At 34.4% G+C, this 23813-nt stretch overlaps 1 protein-coding gene across 1 annotated transcript in view; it reads left to right on the top strand.

Moving 5' to 3' along the window:
* Positions 1–21350, top strand: part of LOC121371705 (WD repeat-containing protein 43-like) — a 39513-nt gene extending 18163 nt beyond the window's left edge. The window contains exons 6-17 of the mRNA XM_041497796.1: positions 765–864; positions 1532–1596; positions 2403–2574; positions 3099–3185; positions 3786–3893; positions 4228–4356; positions 4970–5088; positions 16281–16344; positions 17359–17472; positions 18284–18356; positions 19344–19396; positions 20191–21350. Coding sequence (XP_041353730.1) covers positions 765–864; positions 1532–1596; positions 2403–2574; positions 3099–3185; positions 3786–3893; positions 4228–4356; positions 4970–5088; positions 16281–16344; positions 17359–17472; positions 18284–18356; positions 19344–19396; positions 20191–20319 — 1213 coding nt within the window. The 3' untranslated portion in view covers positions 20320–21350. The remainder of the gene's footprint in view (positions 1–764; positions 865–1531; positions 1597–2402; positions 2575–3098; positions 3186–3785; positions 3894–4227; positions 4357–4969; positions 5089–16280; positions 16345–17358; positions 17473–18283; positions 18357–19343; positions 19397–20190) is intronic.
* The last annotated feature ends 2463 nt before the right edge of the window (positions 21351–23813 follow it).

Raw genomic sequence — 23813 nt, 5'->3', positions numbered from 1 at the left:
GTCGTCCTTAACCATATGTACGACGCCATATAAAATGTGTTGAATGCATCGTTAAATAAACCAGGCTGGTAGGTACTGGGTTCGGATCCCAGTCGAGGCATGGGATTTTTAATCCAGATACCGATTCCAAACCTTGAATGAGTGCTCTGCAAGGCTCAATAGGTAGGTGTAAACCACTTGCACCGACCAGTGATCCATAACTGGTTCAACAAAGGCCATGGTTTGTGCTATCCTGCCTGTGGGAATTGCAAATAAAAGATCCCTTGCTGCTAATCGGAAAGAGTAGCCCACAGCGGGTTTCCTCTCAAAATCTGTGTGGTCCTTAACCATATATCTGACGCCATATAACCGTAAATAAAATGTGTTGAGTGGTTCGTTAAATAAAACCATTTCTTTCTCTCTCTTTTTTTCGTTAAATAAACCATTTCCTTCCTTATTTAGATTTGCTCAATTTTAAGAATAAGATCACTAATATTTAATGATTTACTTCCTTAGTTTTTCTGCAAAAACTGCAATTTAGCATTACACTGTCCTTTCCCGTATGCTGTGATAAAATGGTTGCCCACATTTTTTTCAGTCGTTTTCATCCATAATATAAATTAATAGGTGTTGATTAATAACATTCTGGGGTATAGCTTAACATAATATTCCTTTTCTTTCTATGTCAAGAGGTTTGTATTTCATTGACATTTCTAATTTAGTTCATTGGTTGTTCAAGCTAGTTTCGGGGGCAATTGATTTTTTGTCATTGTTTTTTGTTTCAGGTTTGTTAATAAAGATTATAATGAAAAGAATGCAGTAGCAACATTTTCATTGCCTGATGAATCCGTTCACTTAAGCCTGAATACATCATCACATGATCAAGTGAGTTGACGGATTATTCTGAAGGAAACGAGAGCTATTTGAGAACTATTTTTAAGTGCTAGGTGCCATAAGCAACTGATTTCTTTGTTTGGGGCGGGACGTGGCCCAGTGGTAGAGCGCTTGCTTGATTCGTAGTCCGTTTCGGATCAGTCCCCGTTAGTGGGCCCATTGAGCTATTTCTCGTACCAGCCAGTGCACGACGACTGATATATCAAATGCCATGGTATGTGCTATCCTGTCTGTGGGATAGTGCAAATAAAAGATCCCTTGCTACTAATAGGACTGTCAAAATTACTACGTCTGACATCCATTAGCTGATGATTAATAAGTCATTGTGCTCTAGTGGTGTCGTTAAACAAAACAAACTTTTAAACTTTCTTTATTGTTTAGCTTTTGGTAAGTTGTTGGTGTTGTATTATTTGTAAAAAAATCATTTAGACATTTTTTGTAGCTTTAAAATTCCATTGGTATTGTCGGTTTCCTTTATTTTTCCGTATCAAATATTTTAAAAACATATGTCTACCAACTCTGTGATGGTATGTTAGGTATGGGTGAAAACATTGACATTTTCCATATTTTATATTCAAGTATTATATGGTAACAGCAGTGCAAGATGAAGATGATCTTTGCAAATGTGTGTTCTAATTCGAACACATTTTCTTTTCAGTCTCTCTTGCTAACAGCGGTATGCAAAAATGGTCAGGTGCTGATATTTGAACATCTCTTGAATGGGTAGGTAATCACTAGAAGTGTTTAAACTGTTATGTTTCAGAAAAATAATCTAACTGAAATTTTACAAGTTACTAGTTAGTATCATAAAGTATAATAAAATATGTTGCAGTATTTCATATATCAGTTGCAAAGCAAATTTAAAAAAAAAGTATCATTTGTATGAAGAATTGAGCTTTCTCCCAATGATGCCTTGTCGACAGCTGATGATTTCATAGGTAGTATTCTCCAAACCGCCTGACAGAGATCTTTGATATAACACATTTGTAATTTTGCTGAATGGCTGGTTTAAATGAATACAAGAGAAATTGTAAGATATAATTATGGCAACAGCAGGATTCCTCTGTCATGACACCAAATCTGCAGAAATATTAAATAGAATATATTCCTTTCCTTTTCTTTCAAGAAATGAAAGGGTTTCTATAAATATTTTCAGGGGCAGGATAAAGCCCAGTGGTAAAGCGCTCGCTTGATATGCGGTCAGTCATTTTTGGATTGATCCCCGTAGGTGGGACCATCAGGCTATTTCTAGTTCCAGCCAGTGCACCACGACTGGTATATAAATGTGCTATCCTGTCTGTGGGATGGTGCATATAAAAGATCTCTTGCTACTAATGGAAAAATGCAGCGGGTTTCCTTTCTAAGACTCTACGTCAAAATTGCCAAATGTTTGACATCCATTAGCCGATGATTAATAAATTAATGTGCTCTAGTAGTATTGTTAAACAAACAAAAAACCTTAACTATAAATATCTTCTTTTATTCAACACTGGTTTCAATTCCCTATTTAATAGAATGTTTTTCTACAGTAAATTGAAAGCTCCGCTGCAGCCCAAAGTGTCGATACAGATAGCGTGCTCTTCTGGTAAAGATGATACACCTCGCCCCATTCCAGTCCTGGCAGTGCACGTGGGAGAAGACCGGGAAAGATGGATCCTGCTGGCTCACGGAACCTTCCTGAAACCAACCTTTGAGAAAGTTGTACGTCACTTGGGTGAAATACACCATTATTATTATTACCATTGTTAGTTTAGATTGAGTTTATTCAGGCACAAATGATGAGTATACACTTGCAAAATATACTTGTTCAGCACAAATGATACATAAACTTGCTGTTACGGTGCATGTAAAATTATAACCATCTTTACCTCCTCCCCGAAGGAAAATGCAATAACTTGTAGAAACAAGGAAATAAATAAATGCATATATCATGTGAGGTAATGTATGTATGCCCACAAATGACTCATGTCAAATGTCAGGATTTAACATGCTAGCTTGTGAGAGAGATATTGCACGGGAATAGGTGGTATTATTAATTAGCAAAAATACTTTGGGTTAAAACTTAAAAAGAAGAATTATGCCATTCATTTTAAGTTTATGAACATAAAAAGTATATGGTGAATTTTTAATTTGTGGTTTGAACTTGATAACAAAAATGGTTGTTTTGTAGACAAAATTATGCTGATGTTAAAATAAAAACAGAATGTCTGTTTGGTTTCTTTCAGGTGTATGATACATCCCAGCCCAGCGTGTGCTTAATAAGAGACGACCCGACCCAGACGACATTGAAAAAAGATTCTAGTCTAGCCAAGGTGAATGATATTCAGGGTAACTGATATTCAGGGTAGGGTAACTGTGTGATATTCAGGGTAACTGATATTCAGGGTAGGGTAACTGTGTGATATTCAGGGTAACTGTGTGATATTCAGGGTAACTGATGTTCAGGGTAACTGTGATATTCAGTGTAATTGTGTAATAGATTTTTGTTACAATGCAAATAATAGATAAAAAAAATCTTCATCTTTCTAGCTTTCGATAATGCATCCTTGAACTTAACACATTTTGACAACTTACAAATGGTAAAAAATAAAAGAGGATAATATTGCATGTATTGGATTTGTTTTTAATTAGTTACACTAAATCAGTAAAATTAATTCAAAAATTACTTATTGATATTCATAGCTATACTGCAATAATGTTTGAATTTAGGAACATCTTGACCACAATAAATGGCTCAAATAAATTCATTGTCTTAGCTATGCACAAAAGCAAAAGTGATGAATACAATTTTTCTGGAATTGAGGTGCAAAAAGCAATTACCTGCTGCTATTGAAATTTCATCAAAATGTCTATAGCACAAGACATGCAAAAATATTGTCATGACCAATTTTAAACTGTTGTAATGACTTCAGATAAGAACCCCTGATGTGTCGAAAGAAGCCACGGTTTTAATGCCAGGTCACATGGTGCCGAGAGAGCCTGCTACTAGACCAAGAAAGAGAAGAATTTCAACGGGAGAGGTTGGTGTCTTGAATTGTCACAGTAATTGCCATAAAGTTAGTCAGTTTTTATTATAAAAAATCTTATCCAAACACAGTAAAAAGATAATTTTAACGGAATGATTTGATTTTAAAATGCATAAGCTTCCAGAATTTGTGGTGTTTTAAAGGGAGGGAGCATAAAACAAATAAAATATTATTTTCAAAAACTATATAATGTAAAACGGGTGACTTAATGATGATTACATAATTTAATACCTTGGTTTTATGATAGCTTAAATTAGTTCATTGGCAATTTATTTATTTAATTCTGATTGAAAAGGATCTTGTTGGTGAATTCAAATTTATTTTTCAGTTAACAATGGAACAAAGACTGGATGCTATCAGTATTGAGAAGACGTCTGCTAAAGCGCCCCCTGTTGCCAATAATTTTGCTCTGCTTCTTACACAGGGACTCACTAGCAATGATAGCAAAATTTTAAATGTAAGATGCTGACATTATTATGGGGTATAATTGCAAATTGTTAACTTTGAATTAATTAGGGGTTTTTCTGTAGGTGGGCTATTTCTCATTCTAGCCAGTGCACCACTACTGGTATACCAAAGGCCGTGGTATATGTTATTCTGTCTCTTGGTTGGTGCATATAAAAGATAACATGCTTCTGATGGAAAAATGTACCAATTTGCCTCTTTTAAGACATGTCAAAATTACCACGTTTGATTAATAAATCAATGTTGTTTGGTTGTATTGTTAAACAACTAGATTTTAATAAGGGTTTTGGATTGTTAAGCAGCTTTGGTAGTTAATTTACAAATGCATCAAGTAATCATTACTAATCATAGCTTTAGATGGCACCAAAGCTATGACAATAAACACTTCCCCAAATAAGTATACTGAAAATAAATATGCCCAAATAAGTACAAACATGCTGACCTCAAAACATTCCACCTCAAAATAACATTTCAGTTATTTTTAAATTAGATTAATATTCTAAAACTATTACACCAAGTAACTGCTGAATAAAAATAGGCTGTGTTAAATACTCCTTTTCTTTGACCCAATTAGTGTTTTTATGTTGAAATGTTTTGTCTTGTAGCATGTGTTACAGAAGACTGGTGACCGTCTGCTGAAAAACACCATCAAGAAGCTGCCGATCACCATGATCATACCCTTGATGCAGGAGCTCTCTCGCAGAATGCAAGGATCACCACAAAGGTATTTTCAAGATGGCCACCGTATATCCAGTTATTTAAGTGTTTGATTTCTTGACCATAGCCGGAAAAGGGGTATGGGGATATATTCAAGCATTTTGAAACAGTAGGCTGTTCAAATCAGGGTCCATATCGTCAAAGCTATCTTAGTTCTACGGTATCATAAAAACATAGGCTATGACATCACTATGGTGTATGTTGTAGTGATGTCATAGCTTAAGATGGCTTTACAATATTCTAATGCTAAGATAACTTTGAAAATCTTTAGCCATGTGGCTAGGTTAGTGTTACGGATGGCTCACAGAAATGATGCAATAAATGAAGTCAGAAGTTTTCATTATAAACTAGCTGTCGGATACCACAATAGCCAATAAAATGTGCTTATTGCTGACCTATTTTGACAGTCCTTGTATAATATTAGCCTTGTCTGTCGCAAACATCTGTTCATTCATCCATATTTGAAGATTTCAATTTTTCCAGCCAGTGCTCCACAACTGGTGTAACAAAGACCGTGGTATGTACTATATGTGGGATGGTGCATATAAAAGATCCCTTGCTGCTAATCGAAAAGAGTAGCCTATGAAGTGGTGACAGTGGGTTTCCTCTCAATATCTGTGTGGTCCTTAACCATATGTCTGATGCCATATAACCGTAAAGAAAATGTGTTGAGTGCGTCATTAAATAAAACATTTTCTTCCTTCCATATTTGAAGATTAAAACTTAATGGGTTTTGAGTGGGGTTTTTTAATAAATGTTGTATTTGCACCTAATATATGGTGTCATTGTCTTCCCATGACATTGACATTGCCCCCACGGTGCAACAGTATTTTTAGCTAATACCGAACCTGAATATATATTTTTAATATTCCTGGTAAAACGATTAGCATACAAAATATATATTTTTAAAGATTCTGTTGATATTATTAATAAGAGCAGTTTTGAGATAATGGTTATAAACACCAGTGCATGACAATGTTTGCTGTGTTAATAATTAATTTTCTCTCCGAGAAGGAAGCACACTGCATGTGCATGTTTGAATGAGTAAAATGAAAGTATGCTCAGATCACTTTCCATAAATAGTGTTAAACGAGCAATCACATGAAGTTTTAAATAACATTTGTTGAAATATTTATTGAAAGTCTTATCATTTTGCTACTGTACTAAAACTTTCTAATTGAATATGTAGGGGAGTTGCGAGATACAACTCCTTGTCTGGCAAAGACTGCTATGTTTCAATCACTGAGCTAGGTTTGTACCCACTCCTGTTGTCTGTAGTAAAAAGAATGTTACATTTTTACTCCCATATGCAAACTACGGACAACATTATTTTACAACATGCTTTCTCTGAATGCACAAGCCTTGAAAAGAAAAATATTGGTTGGCTTCACAAATTATATTATTACATTGGTGAGTTGAATCAAAAACGAAGCACTGTCAATTATCCCATTCATCTTATAAATATTATTAAAACTAAGTATCACAATATTTTAAAAGAAAACCTTATAGCTCCAGCCAAAAGAGATGGATCCAGTAATAAGATGCGAACGTACAAATTATATAAACACAATATTCAGCTAGAGCCATATTTATTACACTGTATACATCTAGAACACCGTAAAGCTTTTACTAAATTACGTCTCAGTGACCACAAATTAAAAATAGAGACTGGGCGCCATACAAAACCCTTCACTCCAGTGGAAGAACGTTTATGTGACCACTGCAATGTAATTGAAGATGAATACCATCATATCATAATATGTAAGAAATATAATAGTCAACGTGTCAAATTATATGCATATCTAACTTTCCATAATTACCTATTTAAAAGTATGAGTATGCAAGAAAAATTTATATATATTATGCAAAACCAAAATCCAGCCTGTGCTGGTGCGGTATGCAAATTTGTTCATGATTATACATGTATTGCCCATAATTAGTCCTTATTTAGTCATTTTGTTTGTTTCTTGTTTATGCATCCAGTTCCATATGTGGAATGTTTATATGCAATAAAGTTTTTATCTTTTATCTTTATCTTATCACTTGCAATGAGCTGTCTTTTGAATACACATCATGTTTCATTTGCTTATTCCTTGTCTAAACAGGACGGAAATTGCAGTTTGTTTGGTTTTGATTGAAATTATGGTGTCAATTTGGCTTGGTCACAGAAAATGCCATAAAATTGAGTGAAATTAAACATAAATTAAAAATACTCAAGATTGTCTTTGTGGCAATATAATTAACAAATTGATCTTAGTTCATATGGATGATTTAACAAGCAACAACTTAAATCCCTACTAATCTTTATTTTTAATTTTTAATATTTATTTAACTTTAAAATCTTCCTGTTCTAATACTTGATACCATAATGAAACTGCACCATCTTATACGATGTCAGTATCTTACCATGAAGCTGACATTGCCCCCTCGGTGCAACACTAACTCAGCTCTGTTACAAGTCATTGTGTTAATCACATTGTGACACAAACAAGAACTTACAAAATAAATTACACTTTATGATAACTGAGACAAAATATTGTTAGCTTTATCGGACAAGTGGCTCTTACTTGCTTTTGTTAGAGCCAAAATTCTTTTGTTTTAACTGACGGTCTGTTTGAGTAGACCCAGGATCAATTTCACAAAACATCAAAAAACTAGTTTTGCATGTAAATGTAAATTTATGACCAGACCATAATTTGTAATGTAAAAGTAAAGTTTGTTTTATTTAACGACGCCACTAGAGCACATTGATTTTTTTATCTGATCATCGGCTATTGGACGTCAAACATATGGTCATTCTAACACTGTTTTTAAGAGGAAACCTGCTCTTTTACGACAGGCAGCAAGGAATCTTTTTATTTGCGCTTCCCACAAGCAGGATAGCACAAACCATGGCCTTTGTTGAACCAGTTATGGATCACTGGTCGGTGCAAGTGGTTTACACCTACCTTGCGGAGCACTCACTCGGGGTTTGGAGTCGGTATCTGGATTAAAAATCCCATGCCTCGACTGGGATCTGAACTCAGTACCTACCAGCCTGTAGACTTATGGCCTAACCACGACACCGAGGCCGGTAGACCATAATTTGTATTACTACTAACCTAATTTGAAGTGTACATGTTTCATTTTCTTTAGACCTTATAATGCTCCATCATCTGTAGGGGTGGGATGTAGCTCAGTGGTACAATGCTCGACTGATGCGCGATTGATCGAGGATCGATTTCCGTCAGTAAGCCTATTGGGCTGTTTTTCGTTCCAGCCAGTGCTCCACAACTGGTGTAACAAAGGCCGTGGTATGTACTATCCTGTCTGTGGGATGGTGCATATAAAAGATCCCTTGTTGCTAATCAAAGAGTAGGCTATGAAGTGGCAACAGCAGGTTTCCTCTCAATATCTGTGTGGTCCTTAACCATATGTCTGAGGCCATGTAACCATAAATACAATTTGTTGAGAGTGTTGTTAAATAAAATATTTCCTTCCTTCCATCCTTAAAGATTAATTAATATTAATGTTTTTTATTTTATTTTATTTTATTTTTTAAATTGTATTTGCACCTAATATATGGCGTCATTGTCATCCCATGATATTGACATTGCCCCCACAGTGCAACAGTATTTTTATCTAATACCGAACCTGAATTGTTTTTTTTAATATTCCTGGTAAAACGATTAGCATACAAAATATATATTTTTAAAGATTATGTTGACATATTATTAATAAGAGCAGTTTTGAGATAATGGTTATAAACACCATTGCATGACAATGTTTGCTGTGATAATAATTAATTTTCTCTCCGAGAAGGAAGCACACTGCATTTGCATATTTGAATGAGTAAAATGAAGGTATGCTGAGATGACTTTCCATAAATAGTGTTAGGCAAGCAATCGCATGCAGTTATAAATAAAATAGCCGATGATAAGATAAAAAATCAATGTGCTGTAGTGGCATCGTTAAATAAAACAAACAAACTTAACTTTAAAATCTTCCTGTTCTGATACTTGATACCATAATGAAACTGCTCCATCTTATACGATGTCAGTATCTTACCATGAAGCTGACATTGCCCCCTCAGCTCTGTTACAAGTCATTGTGTTAATCACATTGTGACACAAACAAGAGTTTACAAAATAAATTACACTTTATGATAACTGAGACAAAATATTGTTAGCTTTATCATTATCAGACAGTGGCCCTTACTTGCTTTTGTTAGAGCCAAAATTCATTTGTTTTAACTGACGGTCTGAGTTTGAGTAGACCCATGATTGATTTCACAAAACATCAAAAACCTAGTTTTTTACGACCAGACCATAATTTGTATTACTACTAACAATTTGAAGTGTATATTCATTTTCTTTAGACCTTATAATGCTCCATCTTCTGTACAATAATTTCATGTCCAACAAGTGTTGAAAAAGTGGAATGGAGTATTTGAACTCCAAATTAGATTTCAACATGGCTCACAGAAATTATGTAATTAATCTGTAATGAAGTCAGAACTTTTTCTTTGTAGCTGGCACAAATATCCAGCAATAAAATGAGCTTATTACTGACTTAACACTGTTGTAATATTAGTGTTGTCTTGTCAAAAACATCTGTCCATTCATCAATCCATCCGTAATGATTAATTAATATTAAATGTTTCTGAGATTTAAAAAAAAAAAATCTTGAATTTGCACCTAATATATGGTGTCATTGTCTTCCCATGATATTGACATTGCCCCCACGGTGCAACAGTATTTTTAGCTAATACCGAACCTGAATATTTTTTTTTAATATTCCTGGTAAAACGATTAGCATACAAAATATATATTTTTAAAGATTCTGTTGACATATTATTAATAAGAGCAGTTTTGAGATAATGGTTATAAACACCATTGCATGACAATGTTTGCTGTGATAATAATTAATTTTCTCTCCGAGAAGGAAGCACACTGCATTTGCATATTTGAATGAGTAAAATGAAGGTATGTGAGATCACTTTCCATAAATAGTGTTAGGCGAGCAATCGCATGCAGTTATAAATAAAATAGCCGATGATAAGATAAAAAATCAATGTGCTCTAGTGGCGTCGTTAAATAAAAGAAACTAACTTAACTTTAAAATCTTCCTGTTCTAATACTTGATACCATAATGAAACTGCACCATCTTATACGATGTCAGTATCTTACCATGAAGCTGACATTGCCCCCTCGGTGCAACACTAACTCAGCTCTGTTACAAATCATTGTGTTAATCACATTGTGACACAAACAAGAACTTACAAAAAAATTACACTTTATGATAACTGAGACAAAATATTGTTAGCTTTATCAGACAGTGGCCCTTACTTGCTTTTGTTAGAGCCAAAATTCATTTGTTTTAACTGACGGTCTGAGTTTGAGTAGACCCATGATTGATTTCACAAAACATCAAAAACCTAGTTTTTTACGACCAGACCATAATTTGTATTACTACTAACAATTTGAAGTGTATATTCATTTTCTTTAGACCTTAAAATGCTCCATCTTCTGTAAAATAATTTCATGTCCAACAAGTGTTGAAAAAGTGGAATGGGGTATTTGAACTCCAAATTAGATTTTAACATGGCTTACAGAAATTATGTAATTAATCTGTAATGAAGTCAGAACTTTTTCTTTGTAGCTGGCACAAATATCCAGCAATAAAATGAGCTTATTACTGACTTAACACTGTTGTAATATTAGTGTTGTCTGTCAAAAACATCTGTCCATTCATCAATCCATCCTTAATGGTTAATTAATATTAAATGTTTCTGAGATTTAAAAAAAAAAATCTTGAATTTGCACCTAATATATGGTGTCATTGTCCTCCCATGATATTGACATTGCCCCCACAGTGCAACAGTATTTTTAGCTAATACCGAACCTGAATATATATTTTTAATATTCCTGGTAAAACTATTAGCATACAAAATAAAAAATTTCACGATTATGTCAACAGATATTATTAACAGATATTATTGATGAGAACGGTTTGGAAATAATGGTTATAAACACTAGTACAGGATGATGTTAGAGCCAAAATTTATTTGTTTTGAGTGCTGATCTGGATTTGACCCAGGACCAGTTTCACAAAACATTGAAAACCATGTTTTGCAAGTATTACCACTAACATAATTTGAAGTATACACATTTAATTTTCTTTTGACCGTACACTGTTCCATCTTGTAAAATGGTGGTGTAATTTTCTGAGTGAAATAGATGTGAAACATGTAAACATAAACAGATAAAACAGATGTAAACTTAGAATGTTTTGTAAAATTGGCTCTAGAATGACATTTAAATCTCTGATTGGCTTAATGCCAATTTGGTTGTTACAGTTTATATTGGATGATTTAATGAGCAATGCTTAAATCCCTAATATTTTTAGATTTTATTTGTATTAATATGCCTTCAAAATCTTCCTATTCTAATACTTCATACAATTATAAAACTTAAAACTGCACCATTTTATACGATGTCAGTATCTTACCATGAAGCTGACATTGCCCCCTCGGTGCCATAGTAACTCAGCTCTGTTAGAAGTCATTGTGTTAATCACATTGTGACTTAACCAAGAGCTTACAAAGTAAATTAAACTTGAGGGTAGATTGGTTAAAAATGAGATGGTTAAAAATGAGATGAAAATCAAAGCAGAAAGAGTAAGATAATATTTTTTTTAAAAAGAAGTAATTTTCAAATCTGCTTCATGTGAAAATAGTTAGCAAATTGACCTAATTGGATGATTTAAATCTCTACAAATTTGTGGCTTTTTATTTGTAATAATATAATTTCGAAATCTTACTTTAATCGTTTGTTCTTCATGACACTTAAAACTGCACCATTTTATACGATGTCAGTATCTTACCATGAAGCTGACATTGCCCCCTCGGTGCAACACTAACTCAGCTCTGTTACAAGTCATTGTGTTCAATCTCATTATGACACAACCAAGAGTTTACAAAATATATTAGACAAAAAATTGTTTCCTTTATGAGATGTACAGTCAAATATAAACTTAAAATGTTTTCTGAAATTGGCTCCCAATGGATTAAGGATGACCTTTACATTTTTTTAAATCTCAGATTGGCTTTACAGCAATTTAGTTTTGCAGTTTATATTGAATGATTTAATAACAATGTCTAAATCCCTAATATTTTGTGATTTTATTTGTATTAATATGCCTTCAAAATCTTCCTAATAATTGATAGTTATCAAACTTAAAACTGCACCATCTTATACGATGTTGGTATCTTACCATGAAGCTGACATTGCCCCCTCGGTGCCATAGTAACTCAGCTCTGTTAAGTCATTGTGTTAATTAATGTCATTGTGACACAACCGAGAGCTTACAAAATAAATTACACTTCATGGGCTTAAAACAAATGGCCCTTACTCACTTTTGTTACAACTAAATTCATTTTATTTTATTCATCTGTTGATAGTGTTTGGGCAAACCAAATGTTTTTTAAGGATGACCATGGCAGTTAATTAATTTTTGGGACCATCCCCTCTTAGAGCATCATTGAGCTCTGAGGTTCAGTGAATGAGTTAATGGACTTTTAAGATAATGATAGTGGTTCAAATCCCATCAAAAATGTTTCACACTTCCATTCATCTATCTCATCTAACACACTGCCCATCAATATGTGAGCTGTCCACTTCCTGACAACCTCATCCGCTGCCATTAGTAAAGTGGTCTCACCCACAAAGGGGGGATTTGTAGGTTACAGGAACCATTTAATAAGAATACTTTTTTTTTTTTTTAAAGACAACTATTGATTAATTAATCATCAGCTACTGGATGTCAAACGTTTGGTAATTCTGACACGTCATCAGAGGAAACCCACTACAGTTTTCCTAATACAGCAAGGGATCTTTTATATGCACTTTCCCACAGACAGGAAAGTACATACCACGGCCTTTTACCAGTTGTGGTGCACTGGGTGGAATAAGAAAAAAACCAATCAGCTGAATGGATCCATAGAGGTTCGATCCTGCAATGCAAGCACCTCAAACAAGCATTCAACCAAAATAACTTAATAATGCCAGAAATAACCACTGGACACTTTACAAAGTGGTCAGACTAACCCCACAGCTAATAGCTGATGGGAAATAGCAGGTGGGTGGCATGGGTGGCCACAAGAGACAAGCACCTGTTTGGTTTGTGAATTGAGAACTGGGATGAGGAGGGGGACAGTAAAAGAAGTTAAAATTTAGGAGTAGCTGTAGGATTGGACAAAAATGAGATGGAAATTAAAGGAGAAAGACTAAAGAAGCAGTGAGGTAATAATTAATTTATTTTTAATACTCAGATCTGTTTAATGTGCAAAATAGTTAACAAATTGACCTGCTTGGACAATTTAAATCCCAACTACTTTGTGGCTTTTGTTTGTAATAAATAATTGACACTTATTAAACTTAAAACTGCACCATCTTATACGAAGTCAGTATCTTACCATGAAGCTGACATTGCCCCCTCAGTGCCATATTAACTCAGCTTTGTTAAATCATAGTGTTAATCACAATGTGACACCACTAAGAGCTTACAAAATAAATTAACACTTCATCGATACAACTCTCTTTAACAAGTGGTCCTTATTTGTTTTTGTTGCAGACATTTTTTAAAAAATCTAAACGAGTGTCTTTGACAAAAACCAGATGACATTGTTTGTTGGGTTTTTCTGGCTTTTTTTTATTTTGGTCGTAAGGCATGTAATTAGCTTTTGCACCATTAAATTTATTATTAATCGATATCTTAATTTATGAAACTTATGTATTGGTAAATCTTGTTGAACTGGTAGGTCATTACACTATCTTCTTGTGTGTGTGTGTGTGTGTGTGTGTATATATATATATATATATATATATATATATATATATATATATACCGTATATCTTCGCCTATAAGTCGAATTTTTTTCACCCAAAAATTATTTTATAACTTGGGGGGTCGACTTATAAGAGGGTAAAACAATTTCACCAAAAAATATTACTGTTTTGGGGATTATTTTACAAGTTTTGTTGAAGTATGCCATGTATTTATACTCAAATATGTTAATTTGACACATTTATTTTTTATAACCTATTTTTGTTGGCATTAGAACGGTTTTGGTTATGCGAAAAGGTGTGCGATCTCACTCACATGCCAAGACAACAGTCCACTTAGTTAAATTAACAGTCATCACTAATAGCAAAAATGTAAACAATACTAACTACCTGTTGCCTGAGTTTATTTTGAAATCTGGTCACTGGCATTAATGGTTGTTCAAACAATGTTTTGTCGGTGATTAACTTCATTAATATTGCTGAACTTTCCCTTAAAATAGACTGATCTCTGCAGTTCACTAGAGCAATAGGGACACACATCATTTGGTACAAAAACCAGTGTACAGTTATCCTCCTTACATGTATTAATATGGCGGCAAAACGTGATACTTTGTTTTATCGTAGTGATCTGTTGTCAGTGTTTATAAATAAAGTTGTTGTCTGTGCACAAAACCATCTGTACAGTGCCATACAGTAACAGTCAAACAGCTTTCACTCTCTACTAAGGGAATATTTCGTGTTGATGCTATGTAATAATGATAGTTTGATTGGAATAGTCTGATTATATTGCGATGTACAAAACGTGAAAACCGAAGTTTGTAAAATAATTTTCTTTTGTTCAAATATTGTACATTATTGTTTTCATGTGCTGAAAATAAGAAATATTTCAATATTTATAAGTTTTTTTTCATGGGTCGACTTATAAACGGGTCAATAAAAAAAATATGTTTTCAGGGCTTGAAATTAGGGACTCGACTTATAGCCGAGATCGACTTACAGGCGAAGATATACGGTGTATATATATATATATATATATATATATATATATATATATTATATATCACCAGTGTTCTCGCTGCTCCATTTAAGCGGGGCAGCCCGCCCTGCTATTGCATTTTGCCGCCCTCCTTTAACTTTCTCCGCCCTCCTTTATTTTTCTGCGCCCCTCTTTATTTTCCAGCACCATACTATATTTTCCAGCACCTATCTCCGCTATTTCCAAATGCACACTTTTCCACACACAAAAAAAAACAACCCAAAAAACAACAATCAGTCTGCACACTGGACATCAAAGGAAACAAGCCGCGTTGTGTATGAAAAAGCAACTGACGAAACATTTACGACAGTTACCGTAACATAATTTAATAGTATTTTTAACAGCCTCTATTTTGTCCCATACCTGTATCCATTTGTATGTTTAATACAAACAATAAAAGTTATATTTTATTTGAGCAATGAAAACATTTTTATTTTTTATGGATTCGGCAATCTCCGACTAAAAAACCCCACTTATTTGGCGCCAAATTTGTCATGTGATCAGAACAGTTTCCAAAAACTGTCGTCTGATATTTTGTCCTCAGTTACAGATACAATTGATTGTAACTGACGATTTTTACTTTCTGTCATTTATATCATTCTGTTTATTCAACAGTTCTTATAACATATTGTAAACTTTTCATTTTGGTGGATATCACCACTTATAAAATCAACGGAAGTGGTAGTGTTTGGCATTAAAATCATTAATCTTGGGTGCCAAATAATATATACACCGCCACTACAAAAACGAAACTACTTTTTACCAGTTGGCAATAATATTTTATCACAGCGATCGATTCATTCGATGAAGATGGGAATAAAAACAAAAAAATTCGACATTAGGGGATCACACAAATGTCTTTTTAGTTTTTCGTATATCTTGAAATCTTTATTAAAATAATATTAAAACTTTGATCGGTCCAGCAAAATCGGAATTGCCAGTGAATATCAGACCGATAACATCTTCGGTTCAATTAAAAGACAAGTCTGCTTGTATTTCATATAAACTTTTTGTAATCAAAATAAGGAGTATGTCTTTCCACAAAGTCTATCAACACACAACAACATGGTAACCACCAAGCTCTTCTCTCTCTCTCTCTCTCTCTCTCTCTCTCTCTCTCCCCCCCCCCCCCCCCCCCCCCCCCCCCACTTTTTATTTTTTATTTTTTATTTTTTTTATTATAAAGGGTGTGGTGCTGTGCGGCCACCCTCCTTTAATTTTCACCCAGTGAGAACACTGTATCACTACAACGATTATTAAACAGACTTGTTTTTGTATTTCCCTGGTAGTGGCGAGTTATTATTGTAGTTAATATTACTGTTCAATTTATATTTTCAGTGGTTCCAATACAGTCAAGTGGATAAAGACGGTGCTTGCTATTCATACATCGTACTTAATAACTGTGAGTGTTATAAACAACTGTTGCTGTTAACAACTGTCGTCAGCATAGTTTCAACTCAGTTTATAAATGTGTACCCAGGTTTGGATATTGAAATTCCAGGATAGTTGTGGACTTCCTCTCTAATCTAAGACTGTCAGTTTGATAGCTCTGAGATACATTATTTTATAATAAAAAAATTCATTACATTCATTGCAACATAACATCATCCCATTGGTCCAGAGGTAGCAATGTGAGTGTGTTCAATTCTCGATGAACATAAAAAATTATATTGTCTACATTTTATATAGGCAAATTATCTTTTTCAGTGTTGTCGTTTATGGACAAAAAATAATTAAAAATAAAGTATGAAATTTTAGTGTTATTATTAGCAAGTATCATTCAAATTTAATTATAAGTATTAGTCATTTCTTTTATATTCATCTGGGTTTGAGCGAAAAAAATCATTTGCAAACTATGTAAGAACGGCTTAGCCGATTCACATAGTTGGCAGATGGTTTTTTTTCTTCATACCCCGATGAACATAAAAGAAATAACAGAAAATCCTTAAACAAATTAAAATGCGACATAAGGAGATGTTCCATTTTCAAAATATTGGTGATATTTGCTATTTAGTGTTTTAAAATTATATATAAATCTCTAAAATATATGTGGCAAATTGTAATGCAATACTGGATTAAAAAAAAAACATTCCTGGGTATGCGTTCATTGTAAAGGAAAAACATAATCTGATGTTACTAACATAAATTGCTGCTAGTTAGGTAACCTTCTGTTAGTAATCAGAATAAATTGTGGCCATTTTATATTTTTTTAGTTGGGTGGGCATAAATTATATATATCATGTTGTTTTTCTAATTTCTACAAATCTATATATTTCTTGTTGACCAACTTTGAATATGAAAGAAAGCAAAAACCTCATGGTGTAGGGTATCCCTTTGTTCTTTGGAAGTTGCACCAAGGCATTTGGTATAATCACTAATAGTTCTAATAATGTCTTCTTTTTATTTATTTTTAAAGTGTCCCGATATTATTGAAAAACTAAGCGGGCTTTATCAGATGATGGATTCCAGGGTGTCCACTTTCAGCAAGTTGTCACGGTTACAAGGAAAGCTTGATCTCATGCTGGCACAGGTATGATGATGTGTATTACAGCACAGTTTTGAAGAATTGATTGCATTGAATTAAAATGATTGTATATGTTACATAAATTTAGAATTGTATATAAATTTTAAATAAGCAACAGTTAATTAGTGTTTCTAGATGACTAAATGAAAGCATCCATACGGGACGTAGGCTAGTGGTAAAGCGTTCGCCTGATGCACTTTCGATCTAAGATCCATCCCCCGTTGGTGGGTCCATTAGACTATTTCTCATTTTAGCCAATGCACCACAGCTGGTATATCAAAGGCTGTGGTATGTGTTCTGTCCTGTCCTGTCTGTATTGGTGCATATAAATGATTGCTTGCTACTAATAGAAAACTCTAATGGGCTTCCTCTCTAAGACTGTCAACATTACCAAATGTTTGACATGTAATTAATAAATCAATGTTCTCTAGTGGTTTCATTAAAAACCCCACTGTAAATTAAATCAAGGCATGGCTGGCCTCTCCATAAGAGGTGCGTAGTTGCTCACTCCTGCCTCGTACTCTCTCAAAGGTGATGAGTGTTTCTAGACTCACTTTTCATATCTTGCTTTAATAAGTTTTGTCACAATGCTTTTTTTTATATATTAAATGTGTGGAACTGCTCTTCTTACTTTACATTTCCTGCCTAGAATTATTATCAGGACCAATGGATTGTTTCCGAAAGGAGAGGCCTGCAAGGGACACATTTCTGAAATACCCATTAAATAGCAACTCTAAGCATGTACTGGATTATCGCCATATCAAAGAAAGGGACATTTCCTCGTGAACTACAGCATTGATTTCTGTCTGTTTTACAGATTTCAACAAATGATGCTGAAGAAGAGGATGCTTCTGGAAAAACGGAACAGCCATTGTTAATGTACCAAGATGGTGAGTTCCAACTCATTGATCATTAATTAAATATGTTGTATTTCATTATACCTCTATATACTCCAAAGTTCCGGGACGTAGCCCAGTGGTAAAGCGCACAGTTGGTCTGGGATTGTTCTGTCAATGGACCCATTGGGCTATTTCTCGTTCCAGCCAGTGCACCACGACTGGTATATAAAAGGCTGTATTATGTGCTATCCTGTCTGTGGGATGGTGCATATAAAAGATCCCTTGCTACCAATGAAAATATGTAGTGGGTTTCCTCTCTTAAGACTAAATTTTGACATCCTATAGCCGATGATTAATAAATAAATCATTGAGCTCTAGTGGAGTCATTAGTCATTAATCAAAACAAACCGGCGTCGTGGCAGGCCATCGGTCTACAGGCTGGTAGGTACTGGGTTCGGATCCCAGTCGAGGCATGGGATTTTTAATCGAGATACTGACTCCAAACCCTGAGTGAGTGTTCCACAAGGCTCAGTGGGTAGGTGTAAACCACTTGCACCGACCAGTGATCCATAACTGGTTCAACAAAGGCCATGGTTTGTGCTATCCTGCCTGTGGGAAGCGCAAATAAAAGATCCCTTGCTGCCTGTCGTAAAAAGAGTAGCCTATGTGGCGACAGGCGGGTTTCCTCTAAAAACAGTGTCAGAATAACCATATGTTTGACGTCCAATAGCCGATGATAAGATAAAAAAATCAATGTGCTCTAGCGGCGTCGTTAAATAAAACAAACTTTACTTTAATCAAAACAAACTTTAAGTTTTTAACTGTATACTCCCAACTATAGTTTCTAAGGAGGCTAATTTTATTCTTCAGTTTTATTATATGTAATAAATGATGATGGTGGTTTGTGTTGAGCTTTTTAACTGAACAAAATAATAGCGGAATAAGAAAAGTTTGAAGATGTTACTAGTTAATATTGCTGTTTTTGATTGGTTTGGTTAACAAAATTTTGTGATTAATTTTTTTTTTTTTTTTTACCAGAATCCTCTGATGAAGAATTTCCAATTGAAACCATTTTACCGAGTGAATCAGAGGTTTGTCTTTATATTATAGGATATATTTATATTATTAGTTCCAAGATTCCTAATTTGTTTATCAGATTTAGATGTTTTCAGTCACAACATTGCTTATGGTTGATCACATAGTTTTTAAAAACATACTTCAACATTTAATAAAAAATAAACTGAAGTATTTTCTTCCATTATGATTTTAATTCATGTGTTAATTCATATCCTTGTGTCAGTACCACTATCCAAACACTTCTCGGTAAATACTCTGTTAACAAACCTATGTTAAGTGGCCACCTAATGAGTTGACTCCAATACAGGGGTTTGCGTGATTTAGCTCAATCAGTTGAGGGCTAGCTTAGATGCTTGCATTGCAGGATCAAACCAGCTCGATGCATCCATTCAACTGATGGGTTTTTCTCGTTACAACCAGTGCACAACTGGTCAAAAGCTGTGGTATGTGCTTTCCTGTCTGTGGGAAAGTGCATTAGGAAAAATGTAGTGGGTTTCCTCTGACTACCTGTCAAAATTATTACCAAATATTTGACATCCAGTAGGTAATAATTAATTAATCAATGTTCTCTAGTGGTGTAGTTAAACAAAAAAACAACAGCAAAAAGTTTAATACAGGTTGTTGCTTAATACAGTGTTGCATTTTTTGCAAATGTAGTAAGGTGCCCTTTTATTATAAAGCACTTTTTCATTCAGTTAGAATTTTACTTATAAAGACACTTTTTATCTAGATTACCTGATGAAAGTTTCACAAAGATTACTAGTATTTGATTGGAGTCAGAATAGAATTTGTATATTATGTTTTCCAGGACAACTGGGAAGATGTTTCCAATATGGATGAGGAAGAGAAAGAAGAAACTGTGGAAAATGGACAGGAGCTCGAGAGTGAGGAGGAATCTAGTGAGGAGGAAGATGATGATGAAATGGAAGCAGACTGAGTTGTCCTGTTTACAGACCAGAAATAAAATTGTCCTGGGACAGATGTGTCTTTCGTTGTTGACATATCTCTTTAAAACAAACCAAAAAAAAGTGGCAGGAAATTGGTGTTCCAGTGCTTAAAATGTTTGAAGACATGATTTGTCTTCTAGCTCAGATCTTCAGTACTAACATAATAGTATTGTCCAGATCAGCCGGTATTAGTATGCGATGGCCTGTTGCTCAGAGATTGGAAAGTACAACTGTTATACAAACATTAATGCATGTAATCTCCAAATTGATATAGGTCCCATTTTGATGAAACGATATTAGCGCTAAGATCATCTTAACTATCTTATGCACTTAAGGTGATCTTAGTGCTTAGATCACTTAATGGAACTGGGACCTGATCACTATACCGATGTCCATATAAAAATATAAATATACATATACAAATGTATATATGCTTCATATTATGGTTTCAAGATAACCATATTTTTACTGCCATATTCTTAATAAGTCTTTAAAAAGAAAAAAAAATTGATGAATGCATGTTTTATGTGTGTATACGTGGTGGCTGGATGTGTGTTTCTATACTTCAGAGTAGAGTAATAATTAATATCATTTTTATAAGAAATGAGGTAGTTGCTAGAAAGTTGAATATACTTCTTTTTTTTAACATCTTTAAAGTTTAAAACAAGTGGCTGTGATTTTATAATACATACATAATATATGGGTTAGAAGTCATAACAGATTGCATTTTATTTAATTGAAAAAAGCCTGAGATCATATTTTGTGGCGAGTTTCATGTAAATTGGGCGTTTTCTAGCAGTCAATGAAATGCAGTATGCACGAGGTGTTGGATGAAAATTGTGATTTAATGAGAGAAAAGTTAAAAATGGACTTTTATGAAGTATAAGAATTGATGGAATTTTAGTTGTTGAGAATATGGTATCTCATCAATAGAAAAGGACCGATTAATTTGTAAGTACAGAAATGATGCCTGTACACCGAAGGGTAACTGGACAAATAATAAATAAAATATAATATCAGACAGATGTGTTATTTTCTTTAACAAGGTTAAGTAGTGGCATTCTTAAGATATTTTTTCTCCAGTAAGCATAGGTCTTTAAGTAAACGGTCGCCTCTGTGAATTTGATCATCTCTTTTAAGTCCGGTTGGTAATTGACATTTACTAGAAAATGTGTTGTTGAACATTCAGCAAGGATTGTTTCAGTTTTATGCAGGTATTCTGCTATGGATTAAGAATGTGGCCACCCAAGAGTTCTGACCTGAATATGCATGATTTGTATTAAAGGTTGTGGTATGTGCTGTCCTGTCTTGAGAATGCATTTAAATAAGATTGCTGGTCAGGAAATATAAGTAGCCATCTGGAGCCAGTTTATTGGAGTTGATGAAATGCCACTTGGTATTGTACAATGACAATGTAAATAGCAGTGTATGGAGCAAATGAAGTTAGCTACTCCATGTTTTTGCCAATGCACCACAACTGGTTTATTAATTTCCTTGGTCTGTGCTATCCTGTGTGGGATGGTGCATATAAAAGATCCCTTGCTACTAATGGTGAAAATGACTGGTTTCTAGGGTCTCCATGAGTACTCGGGCACGGGAAGAGTCTAGCAAGACTTGAGTCTGTTCACAGGACTTGGTACCCGTGCAAGGAAGAGCACTCGCGTTTAATTGTATTTTGTACATCAATTTGCCATTATGATTGCCGCTGATTAAATTATAGAGCTATGAGACATGAAGGGAAACAAAAGTTGATTGTGTGGAATGCAATACAATGACATGATTCGGCATCCATGTTGAGCGCTGTAATTAAGATGCATAATTCCATTTCTCTTTATTCCCGATTTTCATTATCATCTAGTGTAAGTAGCGGGTACTTTGGACTCCTGGAGGCTCTACTGGTTTCCTCACTAAGACTGGGAAATAACAAATGTTTGACATCTGATGGGGATTATAGCCATTTATGAATAAATCTGTGTGCTGTAGTGGTGTCTAAACAAAACAATCTCACTTCCATACATTGGCATTTGTAAACTGCAGTGTTTGGAGCAAATAATGTGTGTCAGAAAGCTGAGTGTATCAAAGTATCTGCTGTTTTCGCTTTTGCATGCTGAGAGGTAGTATTTTGTCGTCTTCACTTTGCTGGGTGGGATTTAGCTTCGTTGATTGAGATGCTTGTGTTGCAGGATCGAACCACCTCTGTGGACCCATTGAACTGATTGGGTTTTTCTCATTTCAACCATTGCACCACAACTGGATAAAGACTGGTATGTGCTATCCTATCTGAGAAAGTGCATATAAAAGATCTCTTGCTGCATTAGGAAAAATGTAGCGGCTTGCCTCTAGGACACTCAAAATTACCAAATATTTGACATCCAATGATTAATTAATGTGCTCCAGTGGTGTCATTAAACAAAACAAAGTATTTTTATCATCTTTGCCAACCACTTTAAAAAAAAAAAAATTGGATATGATCAATTAAATTATATTAACCGAAATTTTGCGTACATTTATCCTTTAAAATTGGACATCTTTAAAATATAAAAAATCATACCCCCCAATCTCTCGGCAAGCTGAGCACATTTAATAGGCGAATATGAATGTTTAAACAATTTGATATTAAGTATTATTAGTTTACCAAGTACCAGGTACTGTAATGAGCAATCACTCTGCTTGTGGCTTTATAGATGGTGAAAACTGCCGGATTGAATGGCAGTCTCATTAATTGAAACCACAGTAGGTTTTGTTTTCACATGTGCAAAATATAGTGCATAACTGACTTTCACCAAATTATTTTTACTATTTGAAAAAGGGAAGTCTAACAATTCAATTGTTTTTCATTAGCAGGTTCCCCACAGATATGACATCACCTACCACAGTGTTTGATACACTGGGGAAGCCAATCTTATGACCCAAGCGATGGAGAAAACAAAGTGTTTAGAATAAACGGGGAAATCTGGGTTACCTGTAACAGCTAAATATAGTCCACTTGTGACATTCAGTAATTTAAGGAGTCGTTACTGTGACAAGAAGTTTATTTTGTTTAACGACCCCACTGGAGTACATTGATTTTATTAATCAACTAATAGCCGTCAAATGTTTAGTAATTCTAACATGTATAGTCTTGGAGGAAACCTGCTACATTTTCCACGATTAGTAGCAAGGGATCTTTTATATGCATTTTACTTCGGACTGGACAGCACTTTCCATGGCCTTTGACATACCAGTCATGCGCTGGTTGGTGTGGGCGAAAAGCCCAATCACAGAATGGGTCCACTGAGGTGGTTTGATCCTGCGATGCAAGTACCTTGGGCGAGAGCCCTTTCAACTGAGCTAGATCACACTCCTCATTGCTTGCCACACTTGATAGGACAACTTTTTTCTGTTGGTTTATTTCCAAGATATGATCTGGACATGGATTTACTGTTGTGTGCAGTAGACTGAAAAGTAGGTCACAGTAACCTAGTACTAGTACAAGACACACCAC

This window comes from Gigantopelta aegis, chromosome 4 (assembly GCF_016097555.1).
Source record: "Gigantopelta aegis isolate Gae_Host chromosome 4, Gae_host_genome, whole genome shotgun sequence".
Classification (NCBI taxonomy): domain Eukaryota; kingdom Metazoa; phylum Mollusca; class Gastropoda; order Neomphalida; family Peltospiridae; genus Gigantopelta; species Gigantopelta aegis.
The sequence above is the reverse complement of the archived record's forward strand: the minus strand, read 5'-3'. Positions and strand labels throughout refer to the sequence as shown.